A 13,908-nucleotide genomic window follows, 5' to 3' on the forward strand; every position below is an offset into this window, starting at 1 on the left:
GAAAGGTTCAACAACTGTGTCTTGTGATGGCAGTCACTGATTTTTTTCCTGTTGGGAACATGAAGGTATCAGCAGTCAACGGGAAACGAGGGGAGGCCCAGTCAACCCCAGCACCCCAAGGATGATTGCTTGCTCACGGGAACTGAGCAGACTATGAACCCAACAGTCATAGACTTTGGAGTCCCAGACAGGCGTGACAAGCAACAGCCGGGCAGATGAGGGACTTTACACCGGCGCCAGCAGATGCCACAGAGCAGATGCCTTCATGCCTGCGGGAGCCCAGGGCCCCTCTCTTCCTCGAAGGCCACAGAACAAAGCAGCCACACACCCCATCCCCCAACATCAGATGCCATCTTAGGGAAAGAAGTCAGAGGGAGGCAAGGCCATCTGAGAGACTGAGTGATTATACAAGAGAAGCAATTAGAATCATCAAGTGATTTACACAAGTGATTATAAAAGAGAAATAATTGAGGCTGTGCATGGTGGCTCACGCCTGTAATCCCAGCGCTTTGGGAAGCCGAGGTGGGCAGATCATCTGAGGTCAGGAGTTCGAGACCAGCCTGACCAACATGGGGAAACTTCGTCTCTACTAAAAATACAAAATTAGCCTGGTGTGGTGGTGCATGCCTGTAATCCCAGCTACTCGAAAGGCTGAGGCAGGAGAGTCACTTGAACCCAGGAGGCAGAGGTTGCAGTGAGCTAAGATTGCTCCATTGCACTCCAACCTGGGCAATGAGAGCAAAACTCCATCTCAAAAAAAAAAAAAAAAATAAAATAAAATAAAAGAGAAAGAATTTAAATCATCAAGTGGACTAAGTTTTAACCCATATCAGCCACTTCATGAAAATGTTCCCAGTAGCCAATGGATGGGGACAGAGAAAAATAAAAATGATCCAGTTATTTATAGACTGAATTAAATCATGGCGTGTTAATCTATACATCAAATGGTACCTGCATGAATCGGCAACCCTGCTGCATGGTCGGTTACGTAACACTTGTTACACATCAGATCCTATCCCAGAAGTGGGGAACAAATTCCAGTTGAAGACAGAGGCAGCTGGGAAACAATTACTATAGCACTCTTGCTCAGTTCTGTGTTGGGGGAACGCCTCAGAAGCCCAGGGGCCCAGAGGAGGGATATTTAATTGAGAATACAGGCTCAGAGAAGGCTTCCTGGGAGTTGGGACCTGAGCTGAATTTGGAAGGACAAGCAGGTGTTACCTAGAACTCAGATTCTAAATGAACAAACAAAGGAAGCACTTCCAAGGCCAGAACAGCAGTGGGGAGGCACAGAGGTGAGAAGCCCGTGATGAAGTCAGGGGAGGGAGAGGGGCCTAAACACCTGGGTGTGAGGAAGAACCAAGAGATGAGGCCAGAGGAACAAGCAGGGGTCAACCAGGAAGAGACTTGGGAGGTGAGCTAAGTAAGACATTTGAATTTTGTTTTGAAGTTTTGAAGAATTATTGAAAGTAGTGGGCGCCGGTAATCCCAGCTACCCAGGAGGCTGAGGCAGAAGAATCACTTAAGCCCAGGAGGTGGAGGTTACAGTAAGCCAAGATTGCGCCACTGCACTCCAGCCTGGGTGACAGAGGGAGACTCTGTCTCAAAAAAAAAAAAAAAAAAAAAAAAAAAAGATCAAAGATTCTAACTAGGGGTAGCACAGAAACAGATTCTCATTGGAAAAAGGTAGTTCAGGTGGGAGGGTGGAGGATGAGTGAAGGAGGGCAGGGAAAGGGGGACCAGTGAGGCAATGATCGTAGAAATGATAAGAAACGGTGAAGGTCTGAACCCAGATGGTGGTGTTGCAAGTAAGAAGCAGGATTTGGGTTGAAGACATAGCTGTGAGACAGAATCTACAGGATCTGATAACTACTCAGACATGGGAGGTGAATGAGAGGGACAGAGGGGTTTCCAGAGTTCTGGCTGGATGGTAGTGCCAGGGTACGTGCCTTGCTCCAAGGGGAATACCAGGGCCACAGCGTTCAAGGGCAAAGAGGATGGACTGGGCTTGGGGTGTGATTGACGGTGTGGCACCTGACAGCCAGGAATTCAGAATGTCTCCAAAAAGTAAAACGAAAACTTGGACTTCTCCTTGGACTTGTCACTTGGGCAGTTACTGGAGACCTTCATGAGAACCGATTCAGCAGGGTGACAGGGATAAAAGCCAATTTGCAGTGAATGAGAAAGTGAAGTTACTCTCTTCTCCTGACGGCTTATTCTTCCTGGGGGGCCCCTGTCTTCCTGAAGGGCCCCCTTGGAAACCAGAGGACATCACGGACTCCTCCCTCTTTTCACATGATGTATTTGGCCAGATTTTGAGTCCTGTTGATCCCATTCCCTTAGGATGTCTTGATGCCATTCCCTGTTCTCCACATTCCCTCCCACCTAAATCCAGTCTTTCCAAGATTTGCTGCCTCACCTTCAAACAAAACTGAGGAATCTTTTCTAAAAACACGAATCAGGATGAAGATTGGACTCCCTGATGTGACATATAAAGCCCTTCATGACCAAGTCTCCAAGATTCCTCTCCACCCCCCAGTGCCTCCCATTCTAGCTCTGCTCTCTGAAGCTGTCTGGTCTGCCTGGACTGAGACCCCAGGGTTCCCCCCTCCCTTCAGCTCTCAGCTCCCTGTGCTCATTGCTAGCATGGTACCCCATGGTCAGCACTGCCACCTGTTTGTCCTCGCTCTCCCCAGCCCCCTGCCAGCTCCTTGAAGACGGGGACCACACTGTGTTCATCTTTTGTATCCACAGCAGCCAGTACAGTAGCCAGCATGGATGTACAAACTCAATACATGTATGCTGAATAAAGAAATCCACAAGTTGTCAGTTCTCCAAGAAACTTGATTATGAGGGGGTTTGTGATTCAAAGTGATGTCTTTTTTTTTTTTAGGTGGGAGAAACTGAGATTTAGAGGCTGAGAGGAGTGAGCCAGTAGAGACAGAGAGAGGTTGAAATACAGGAGAGAGGAGGATTACGTGGAGCCATGCCCCTGAGCAAACGGGGTGGGATGAGAAGGGGGTGGGAGCTGGAAGGCACAGGAAGCAGGGACCTGGGGGTGGGGATGTGCCACTTCCATGGGGGCAAAGGTGGGCTTAGAGGCAGAAATGTTCCCAGGTGCTTGAAAACAAAGTTGAGGGTTTTTTCCCCCGACGGCCTCTACCTGCTCAGCGATGAGGAGGCAAAGTGTGAGAGTGAATGGGATTGGGCGAGGGCAGAGGGTTAGCAGAGAAGTGAAAGTTTGGAAGAACCACTAGGCGGGATGAGCTAGGTCATGCTGTGATGACAGTCAGCGCCAAATCTCAGTGACATGACACAAGACCCACACTCATTCTCACTCTACTTAGAAGTCCAGTGCAGTTTGACATCGGTGACCTGCTTCTTAGAATTTCTCAAGGGCCCAGGCTGGCTTCATCATTTTTGGGAAAATGCAGTGCCCCACCTTGCGGCTGGGATGCCAATCTCCCTTCCCACATGTTCTGCTGCACCCACCCATAGCTGATGGCTGGCCTCTGAGGGGCTGCCATCTCCACACTGGAATGCACTTGGTACCCAGATTGGGGTGGGCATAAGGCCCTGTTTTAGCTTCCCACTGAGTGTATCGGGGGGTTGACACCTACTGCCTCGCTCTGCCCTGAGATGCTGCCAGCCGTATGCCCAACTGCTGTGGCTTGAATGTTTTTGTCCCCTTCAAAATTCTTGTGTTGAAAGCTTAATCCCCAATGCAACAGTGTGGGAGGTGATGCCTTTTGGGAGGTGCTTGGATCACTAGGGCTCTGCCCTCATGAATGGAATCTTGCCATTGCAAAAAGGGCTTATGGGAATGGGTTCACTCTCTCTTGCCCTTCCGTCTTCCTCCTCTGGCACATGTGGATGAAGTAAGAAGTCCGCACCAGATGCCAGCACCTTGGATCATGGACTTCCCAGTCTCCAGGACTGTGAGAGAATCACTTTCTGTTCTGTATAAATGACACTGTCTCAGGTATTCTGCTATGGCAGCACGCAACAGACTAAGACACCAGCCCTCCACATGTGTCCACCTGGGCCCCCACCTCACTTGGTGTGACCCAGCTACCTCCCTGGGTGAAGGGCAGCATCTGTAGTAGGGTGGGGGCAGGGAGGGCAAACTGGGCAGGACCAAGGCACCAGGGGAGAAGAACAGATGTCTGAGAAAACATCCTGGGAGTCAGCAGGAGGCAGGAGCACACATGTGTGAGGCTCCACATTCCTGGCAGGCTCCATTGTCTCCTTACACTTCACTTACAGAGCACAAGTTCAAAGGTAAAATTCTGAAGAATTTCAAGAGAGTAATTGTAGAGTGTTAAACCCTAACCTTCTGAGTGCTTGTCCTGTGCAACTGCACTGGCCCTGCATGCCCATGGTACAGGCCCTGCCTCTTCCCTCCTTCCCCTCCTTAACATCCTGCAGTGGCTCATATTCTTTTTCTTTTCCTTTTTTTTTTTTTTTTTTCAAAAAAGACATCCAACTGCTCTAACCTGGCTTTCACTTTTAGGCCTCCTAACATACTGTTCTCACTGCCTGAACATGTTTACTCCCTCCTCAAATGTCCCTTGGCCTAAGTCTTATTCATCGTTGAGATCTCGATTTCAACACCACTTTCTCCAGGAAACATTCTGCGACTCTTTTGTTTAAATGCCTCACTTATTTGGTCCCACAGCACAAAGATCAAATGCAGAAGGAACTGCACATGGAAAGGCCAGCCACACACATCACAAAAAGAGGACTGAAGTCAGCACACAACTTGAAAGCTGGACTACAGGCCTTTCATCAAGAATGGCTGGAGTGACCCTGGGGACTTGGTAGGATATAGGATGGAAGCTTTTGTGATTATGCTGTTATTAACACATACAGAGGTATAATTGCCAATGGTCCACACTTCTGTTTACTTGCCACGTGAGCCCTCTAATTATCCTGGGATTTTATCTTCATTACCATGGCACATGCTAAATACTCAGTTCATATTTGCTGCTGAATCAATGAATAAAATAATTATATTTAATAGTTATATGCTCAGGTTATTGTAGCACCCTAAGAATGTCAATTATCCATTCTAATATCAGGGTTTCCTCAAGAAATAGAATTATTCTCTAAAACAGAGGATCTTTACAGGAGTTCCCCAGGGACTCCTAGGGAATCCGTGAATTGGTTTGGGGTAGAAGGACTACAAATCCCAAAGACTGAATACTAAATTTCATGGGTACATGTAGTTTGGGGAGGGAGATGATTAAAGTTTTCAGTATTTTTGAATGTATTTTAACTGGCCAAAGGTAATCCTTTTTTTTTTTTTTTTTTTAGACAGAGTCTCACCCTGACACCCAGGCTAGAGTGCAGTGGCATAATCTCTGCTCACTGGGTTCAAGCGATTCTTGTGCCTCAGCCTCCGGAGTAGCTAGAATTATAGGCACCCGTCACCATGTCTGGCTGACTTTTGTAATTTTAGTAGACATGGGGTTTTGCCATGTTGGCCAGGCTGTTCTTGAATTCTTGACTTCAAGTGATCTGCCTGCCTCAGCCTCCCACAGCGCTGAGATTACAGACCGCCACACCCAATCAACAAATCCTTTTCTTTGTTTTTCTTTTTTAACTTTTATTACAGGTCAAGGGGTACATGCGCAGGTTTGTTATATATGTAGATTGTGTGTCACTGGGGTTTGGTGTACAGATTATTTCATCACCCAAGTGATAAATGTAGTATCCAATAGGTAGTTTTTCAATCCTCACCCTTCTCCCACCCTCTGTCCTCAAGTAGGCCCAGTGTTTATCGTTTCCTTCTTTGGGTCGATGTGTACTCAGTGTTTAGCTCCCACTTACAAATAAGAACATTCAGTATTTGGTTTTCTGTTCTTGCATTGGTTTGCTTAGGATAATGGCCTCCAGCTGCATTCATGTTGCTGCAAAGAACATTCTCTCATGCTGTTTTATGGCTGTGTAGTATTCTATGGTGTATATGTACTACCTTTTCTTTATCCAGTCCACCACTGATGGGCCTCTAGGCTGATTCCGTGTCTTTGCTTTTGTGAACAGGGCTGTGATGAACATATGCATGGATGTGTCTTTACAGTAGAACAATTTCTATTCCTTAAGGCATATACCCAGTAATGAGACTGTAGGGTTGAATGGTAGTTCTAAGTTCTTTGAGAAATCACCAGACTGCTTTCCACAATAGCTGAACTAATTTACATTCCCACCGGCAGTGGATAAGGGTTCTCTTTATTCCACAACCTTGCCAGCATGTTATTTTTTTAGTTTAACATTTTTTGATAGTAATCATTCTGACTCGTATGAGATGGCATCGCATTGTGGTTTTGATTTGCATTTCTCTCATGATTAGTGATGTTGAGCATTTTTTCATACGCTTGTTGGCTGCATGTATGTCTTCTTTGGAAAACTGTCTGTTCATATCCTTTAAAATAACAAATCTTCATTCTGAAACAGTAGTTTTTAAAGTGTTCTCCCAGAGGAATAGCATCAGTGTCATTTGGAGACTTTATCAGAAATGCAAATTTTCAGGTCCTACCTCAGACCTGCTAAATCAGAAACTCTGGGTGAAGGGCCCAGCGATCTATGTGAAGTCTCCAGTCTTCTGTTGTACTTCCAAGTTTAAGGACCACTAAAGACTGAGAAATAGGCTGTTATGTTTCCAAATGTAGAAGTAAGAAGTGGGGATAAAAAATAAAAGGCAGAGAGAGAGAGAGAAAAGAAAAGAAAAGACAAAGCATAGCAAATAGAAAACAAAAATAAGGCAGTAGCAATAAGTCAAAATAATCAGTATTCAAAATACTTGTGAGCATACTAAGATCACCAATCAAAAGACAGGGAGGCCTGGATTGATTAAAAGTGGCCCAAAGTAACACATTGTACCTGGTAAATAGATTCCATTTTTATTTGTGGATTAGACCTCAATAAAGCTGGTGGGGGAGAAAGTTTACAGAAACAAAAACACAACCATGAGTAAGTCTAGAAAGGAAAACTTACTAACATTTCCAAAGAGCTCCCACTTCATCGTCATGCAGCTACTAGAGTTTTACAGTTCTGCGAGGTCACGGGCTGGTCTAAGGTCATGAGCTGGTGGGGATCAGAGCAGGAGGAACCCTGGCTCCTTTCCCCCGCTCTGCCCTAAGCAGGATCAGGTCTCTCTCCACCGTGCGGGTGCATGCAGCTTGGTCCAACCTGCGTGCTTGACTAACATCTCTTACCCTTTACTGCCCCCTAAAAGGAATATTCGTTTTTATGTATGGGTATATATGATCACCAAAGGCATTTGGTTTACTCTAGTAGGTTTTCATATGGCTTCAAACAGTAAGTCTTTTATTTATTTCTTTTCTTTTCTTTTTCTTTATCTTTTTTAGTTTCAACTGCAAGAAACAAGAGGATTGGGCAAAGGTCAAGAGGCCATTTGTCAAACAGCACGAGACAAGCAACAGGATGTGCAAAGTGAGATATGGCGGGGAGAGCCCCCACAGAGCCCAGGGGATGTGTGACATCATAATCACAGTCCTACATCTTCCTTGGTCTCCCCAGCTAGCCTGGCTATCTCTGCAGATAGGAAGAGAGCTGCCAAGTCGGGCTGGAAAGAGACGCTGGGCAGGTAGATCTTGCCGTAACAAGGAGAAGGAAGTCATGGATTTGACCTAAAAGCCGAGAAGGGAACATTCCCAAGAGACTTGGAGGTTCCATCTCTCAAGCGAGCTGAAATTAGCAGGGATTTCTCCTGCGGCTTTGCCGTGGTGTGGGGAAAAGGGAAGTGGTTTTGATGCAAGGGGCGGAGGGAGTGTTGGCGGTGGCGGGGGTAGGGGGGGCGGCAGCTCACTGACAGGTTAAAACCACCCCGAGAGGCCCAGCTCTCTGAAGTTCGACATCAGAATATACATTCGAGTAAGGGTGGTCAATTATTTAATTTTTTGAGACTCTCTTTCCTTGTCTTTATACATGAGGACTAACAGAATTGTTAAGAAGATGACAGAAAACCACAGAGGAAAAAGCTGTAGTATAGTATAGTGGACACTCCATAAATATTAGTTCCCTTGGCTAGATTCGTCCCTTCTTTTTCCCAAGTGTACAGCAACATGGATTAAAATTTATTTTGTGTTTCTAGATCTCCAGCAAATGTATTTAGAACTGTTCTATTAAATTTTCCTAGAAAATAAAGCATCTCTGGCGTTGAGGCTATCTAGGTAATCTACTTCACAGCATCTAAGTCTAGAAATTCAGAAACGTCTGCATGTGCGCCTCTCTCTGTAATGTCCTGATTCTTTTTTTTTTTTTTCTCATCCACTTTCCCATCAGTGGTTCAGATATTCTCTCTATATTTGTGTTTGCAAAGTTCTATTCCTGAACGGAATTTTCTCCCAGGAATTCCTGACCGAGGCCATCTGCTCTGCAGGCAGAAAGTGAAGCGACCGCAGGCTGATGCAGCCAGGAAGGCAGAGGCCGAGAGGAGGGAGCGTGGCATCAGAACAGAGCCGGGCGGGGTCTGGCTTCCTCCTCCAGGATCAAGGGAAATGTGGGGAGCATGGTGCAGAATCCAGGGCAGCTCATCGCCCTGCTCACTTGCTGGGGAACAGATAAAACGTGAGTAAGGGGGAGATTTTGTGGGCTGACACTCCCCAGAAATGCTGTGTGCACTTGAGCATGGTGGTTGATACTCAGTACTTTGAAGCAAACACCGTGAGACTACTCAGCATTGGGAGAAGCTGTCCACGTAGACGTCCAGGAAGCAGCCCAGAGGATAGGGTGCCCCAGCAATACTGCAGAAACCCAACTACTGACGAGAATGAGTGAAAGAATGCACAGATTGGACATGTAAATAAACGGGTTTAATACTCTGGCAGCTCTTGAAAACTAATCCCTTTTTCTGAGTCTTCTCAGAAACCTCCGTTCTCATGGTCACTCGGCAACATGCTGCAGAAAAGACTTGGCCTTGGGACAGCCATGCCTGGCTGGGTTCAATCCCAGTCCCGGCTCGTGGCAGCTGGGTGATGGGGCAAATCATCTATCCTTCCTGGGCTTCAACCCTAATCCACAAAATGTAGAGGCTGAGGGAGGAAGGGGATGGGGTGGAGACCATGTGAATTAATGTATGAGGCCAGGTACAGTGGCTCACACCTGTAATCCCAGCACTTTGGGAGGCCAAGGCGGGCAGATCAGGAGGTCAGGAGATCAAGACCATCCTGGCTAACATGGCGAAAACCCATCTCTACTAAAAATACAAAAAATTAGCCAGGTGTGGTGGCACGTGCCTGTAGTCCCAGTTACTTGGGAGGCTGAGGCAGGAGAATTGTTTGAACCCGGGAGGCCAAAGTTGCAGTGAGCCAAGATCGTGCCACTGCACTCCAGTCTGGGCGACAGAGTGAGATTCCATCTCAAAATAATAATAAATGTATAAAAAGTGAAGTCCCTGGTACCTGTTAAATGTTCAATAGGTGGTGATTGTTGTCATTGGGCAAAAAGCACGTTTTGCCCTCTCCCTTGTCCTCTCCCTCTGCATGGAATCAATAGCCAAGTCCTTCCTAACCTCCATTCTCTTTGTTCCTCTCCCTCCCTTCCCTATTTCCTATTAGGCCTTTCTCACCATCCTCACAGGCAACACAGCAATAGCAGCTGTGAGTCTCCTGTCTGCCCAAGAAGGTGCCCCCTCATCAGCAAGCTGGCTCTCCTCATACCAGCTGGCAGGGGCCTCTCCCACCCCTGCGCTCCAAGCACACATCGCTTCCACATTCCTGTGACACCTGCCACAGTCCGCCTGGCATTGCGGTGTCTGAGCACCTGTCGTTGCATCTGTGCTGAATCAGGCACTGTGAGAGCAAGACCAGGCCCCGTGGACTTGGGTTCCCACTGGCACCTGGCAGGTTGCCCTGCATTGGGAAGTGCTCGTTCCAGCCTGAATGTGGACTTCAGGAAAGGGCAGCCCAACATAAGCTGCTTTCTTTGCCCTTAGGACACCTGGAGAACAGCAAAGGCAGCAGGGAGCTCTCTCCAGTCCCTTTATCTGCCTAAAGACAGAGCCTCCGAAGGAGCCTCACCGGGGTTTCTCACCAACCAGGGAAGATTGAACATAAATCACAGGAGTGGTGTCTGGAGGCCACACTATGCCCAGACATAGACTGGTCACAGGCTGTGCCCTCTTCTTCCGAGGCCCTGTTCATCTTCCCCAGAATCATTTACTCTCCCCCAAGTTTCCTACATTCCCCCTCCACTCTCCCCTGTGAAGCAGGTATCTAAACACCTAGATCTCGCTGGGCTTGGAGGTGCTCACTTTTCCTTCCTGTGATGCCCGTGTGCACATAATACATTTGCCTCTCTTTTCTCCTGTTAATCTGTCTGCTGTCTATTTATTTCACAGACTCAGATCTCCGACTCTCAAGGGTAAAGGGAAAGTTCTCCCTCTCCTACAAATGTAATGACAAAAACAGCATGTACTGAATGGGTTAACAAATGAATGAAAAATTTTTATCCTACATAGTTCCTCCTATTAAGCCACCAAGAGGTGGGTGAATAAAGGCTACCTAAGCCCATTTCCTATGGGGCATATCCTCAAATAGCACATATCTATTGGTAAGTGTCCATGTCACCCTCTGAGCAGGACACCAAAACCACATTTTGTGATCTCTAGTTTTCTGGGATTTATAATATAAAAAGAAACCCGATGCCACATTCCAGGGCTATTACAAGTCAAATTCCAATGCTACAAACTCTAAAAGATCATAAAATACATCATAACAAAGATTACTTCCAATAAGAGAGTCTGGCTGGCTAAGGCTTTAAAATCTCTTGGTCTGTCAAATAGACACTTTGTTATAATTTGATTTCACTTGTGGCATTACTAGCAAACTTTGTAAATCCCAAGTATACTTTGGCAGGGGAGATGGATGGAATTGTTGGGAAAGCCGTAGGGTGGAAAACATTAACTAGAGCTTAAGAAAAAATGTACAAAGGAAATGAGGAAAGGATAGGCAAGATGGGGAATTCAGTGAGGTTTTGGTGGAATGGTGCTCGGTCCTGTGCCTGAGATCTTCTTCCTCTTGGTGTGCTGCAGAACATTGACAACCCCCAAGATAATAGGGAGATCTGCGAAATCTAGGAAGCAAGGCAGGTTACTGGGGGAAATATTTGTGGACTGCCTTCTTCTAAGGTTATTCCTATTTTAAAGGACTTGAAAAAATACTAAATATGGGTTAACATCACAAAAGAATTTTCCTTTCCTCCCAATCTCTACTAATCTCAATCTCAATACCTACAATTGATTCCCTTCCTTCCAATCTCTAGTAATGATTGGCACAGAGTAGTTGCTCAACAAAATACTTTCAAACTGATTAAAGTTATATAAGATTACTTATAACTTCAGTGCTAATTCTTGCCACATGTATTTGTGTTTTACACATTTCAAAGTGAGATTAGTTTCACTTTCAAGATTGTGACACAAGGCAAAGGGCAGCTCTGTCTGACGTGATCATGTCAGGGGATCAGACAACCAGCTTTATGATGGATTTCCAACAGATCATTGTGAATCTCTTTCAGACACCCTGCCACACAGCTGCTGAAAAAGAAATATGAGCTGACAAAACATTCCTCACTTTACTTAAACAAGAAAAGGAAAGAGGCCACCATACACCAGGGCACAGTTGACAGACAATAAAATAGCAAAGGCCAGTTAATTATGGGGATTGGGTTTTTGCTGGGATGCAGATGGGAACGTGGTCACACCCAATAAACAGAGGCCTATGGTCTGGATTCTACAGGTAATTCTACAGAAAAGAAGATGAAAGGACCATCGACAGTTAATCAGTGTTGTGATTAAGAAAATGTAGACTTCCAGCCTGGGCAGCATAGACAGACCCTGTCTCTAAAAAAAAAAAAAAAAAAAAAATTTTAGGTTAGCCAGGCACCATGATGTGTGCTTGTAGTCCCAGTACTTGGGAGGCTGAGGTAGGAGGATCGTGTGAACCCAGGAGTTGGAGGCTGCAGTGAGCAAAGATTGCAGCACAGCGCTCTAGCCTGGGAGATAGACTGAGACTGTGTCTCTAAAAAAACTAACTAAATAAAAGTAGATCCACTACAAAGACTTGCTTTCTGAAGCTCAGTTAAAGCTTTGTAGGCACACATACACAAATCCTATGACACTCCTAAAACGGCGGTGTGCCCTAGGTATGTTAATAGAATAGTTAGGGTAAAGATTTACGTAGGAATATTTGCACAAATTAACTTCAGCTTCTGTTTAAACATATTCTTATTCAAATTTTCATATTGTGTACTTACGCTGCACCATATTCATAAAACGTCAAGGATTCTTACTCAATACTTCACGAAGGGCACTATATCTGGCACAAGACTCTGCCCCAAGGTGTTTTCACACAGCTGGAAACTGTGTTTCCTCTATGTACTAGGCTCCATATTGCTGAGGCTTTTGAAGCCGCCAGGGTTTTTGCCACAGGGGAGTCCCTGCTGAGCACCTGGGGATTCCCTGGGACAGTGAGAGTGCCAGGGAGCAGGAGACAATTAGAGCCGGACTCAGCGTAATAATCCCTCTTGGGGCCTTTGCTGTTTATTTTCTCACATTCCTCCTGCCGGCCACCTCATAGCTCACCTTCCGCCCAAGTCTCTGATACTCTTGACACAGAGCAGAACCAGCAGAACTGAATGGAAGGATGCAAATGAAACAGGCTGGAGGGGTTTGGGAATAGGCCCTGGGCAAGGCTGAAAGGTGGGATGGCTGAGAAGAGATTTAACGACAGTTCCAAGAGCTCCAAATGGGGCAGGGGAGGTGGTGTCCACAGGGAAGGAAATGAGAGGAACAGGTTTACATTCCAAGAGGACTGGATCAAGGAACGGCTTCCAGTCTTCTGGAACTTTTTGACAAAAGATGAGTGAGAGGGTCTGGTAGTCATGCTACACTGAGAGGCAGCCTCAGCTGTCTGAAGACAATCTTGAAAGTGAAACTAATCTCACTTTGAAATGTATAAAACACAAATATATGTGACAAGAATTAGCACAGAAGTTATAAGTAATCTTATATAACTTTAATCAGTTTGAAAGTATTTTATTGAGCAACTACTCTGTGCCAATCATTACTAGAGATTGGAAGGAAGGGAATCAATAGTAGGTATTGAGATTGAGATTAGTAGAGATTGGGAGGAAAGGACATCCAAATACTCATTTGGAGATGGAAGGTATTTGATGTACTTTCTCCCTCCCTACACTGAATGTTCCTTACTGCCAATCTCTCTCCACAGGGCTCACCTCCTATTGCATTTCTGGCCCTTGATTCTTTTTTTTTTTTTTTTTTTTTTTTTTTTTTGAGGCAAGGTCTTTGCTGTGTCACCCAGGCTAGAGTGCAGCAGGCTAGAGTGCAGTGTCACGATCACAGCTCACTGCAGCCTCAAACTCCCGGGTTCAAGTGATCTTCCCATCTCAGCCTCCTGAGTAGCTGGGAGTAGCTGAGTAGCTACAGGTGCTTGCTACCACATCTGGCTAATTTTTAAATTTTTAGTAGAGATGGAGTCTCACTATGTTGGCCAGGCTGATCTAAAACTCCTGGCCTCAAGCAATCCTGCCTCCTCAGCCTCCCAAAGTGCTGGGATTATAGGCATGAGCCACCATGTCTAGCTGCATTACTGGCTCTATGAGAGAGAAGGCAGAAGAAGAATGCCCTCTGAGAAAAAAAGTGAATAAAACACTTTTTAAATTTTTTAAAAGTTTTTAATGCCTGTTGTTTTACCATTATAGCTTCATTTATTCCCACCTTTAAAAGTTCCTGAAGTTTAAATACCCATAGATCAGAGGCAGTGTCCATTAGTAAGAATAAATGGCAGTTGGTTGCCATAGAAATATTTAGTTGAAATCATCTGAACACTTCAGATGCTCTAGCCTGGCCTTATGTTGTTCAGGGCC

At 45.7% G+C, this 13,908-nt stretch overlaps 1 protein-coding gene across 1 annotated transcript; it reads left to right on the forward strand.

Annotated features, from left to right (window-relative positions):
* Nucleotides 1-3,879: 3,879 nt before the first annotated feature.
* LOC144336213 (uncharacterized) lies at nt 3,880-10,336 on the forward strand. The gene is made up of 7 exons (XM_077974141.1): nt 3,880-3,982; nt 4,679-4,820; nt 7,371-7,455; nt 7,543-7,609; nt 8,162-8,195; nt 8,405-8,592; nt 9,582-10,336. Exons 2-7 carry the CDS (start codon nt 4,795-4,797, stop codon nt 9,956-9,958), a joined length of 777 nt encoding a protein of 258 aa, XP_077830267.1. The 5' UTR covers nt 3,880-3,982; nt 4,679-4,794; the 3' UTR covers nt 9,959-10,336.
* Nucleotides 10,337-13,908: the final 3,572 nt, after the last annotated feature.

This window comes from Macaca mulatta, chromosome 17 (assembly GCF_049350105.2).
Source record: "Macaca mulatta isolate MMU2019108-1 chromosome 17, T2T-MMU8v2.0, whole genome shotgun sequence".
NCBI classification, from domain to species: domain Eukaryota; kingdom Metazoa; phylum Chordata; class Mammalia; order Primates; family Cercopithecidae; genus Macaca; species Macaca mulatta.

Excerpts from the sequence above, each read along its gene's own strand:
- LOC144336213 (XM_077974141.1), top strand. The coding sequence starts at position 4,795 with ATGGCTGGAGTGACCCTGGGGACTTG. Across the intron at positions 4,821-7,370 it reads GGAGTGACCCTGGGGACTTG|TTTCAACTGCAAGAAACAAG; the intron begins GTAGGATATAGG and ends TATCTTTTTTAG. Across the intron at positions 7,456-7,542 it reads CAAGCAACAGGATGTGCAAA|CTAGCCTGGCTATCTCTGCA; the intron begins GTGAGATATGGC and ends TGGTCTCCCCAG.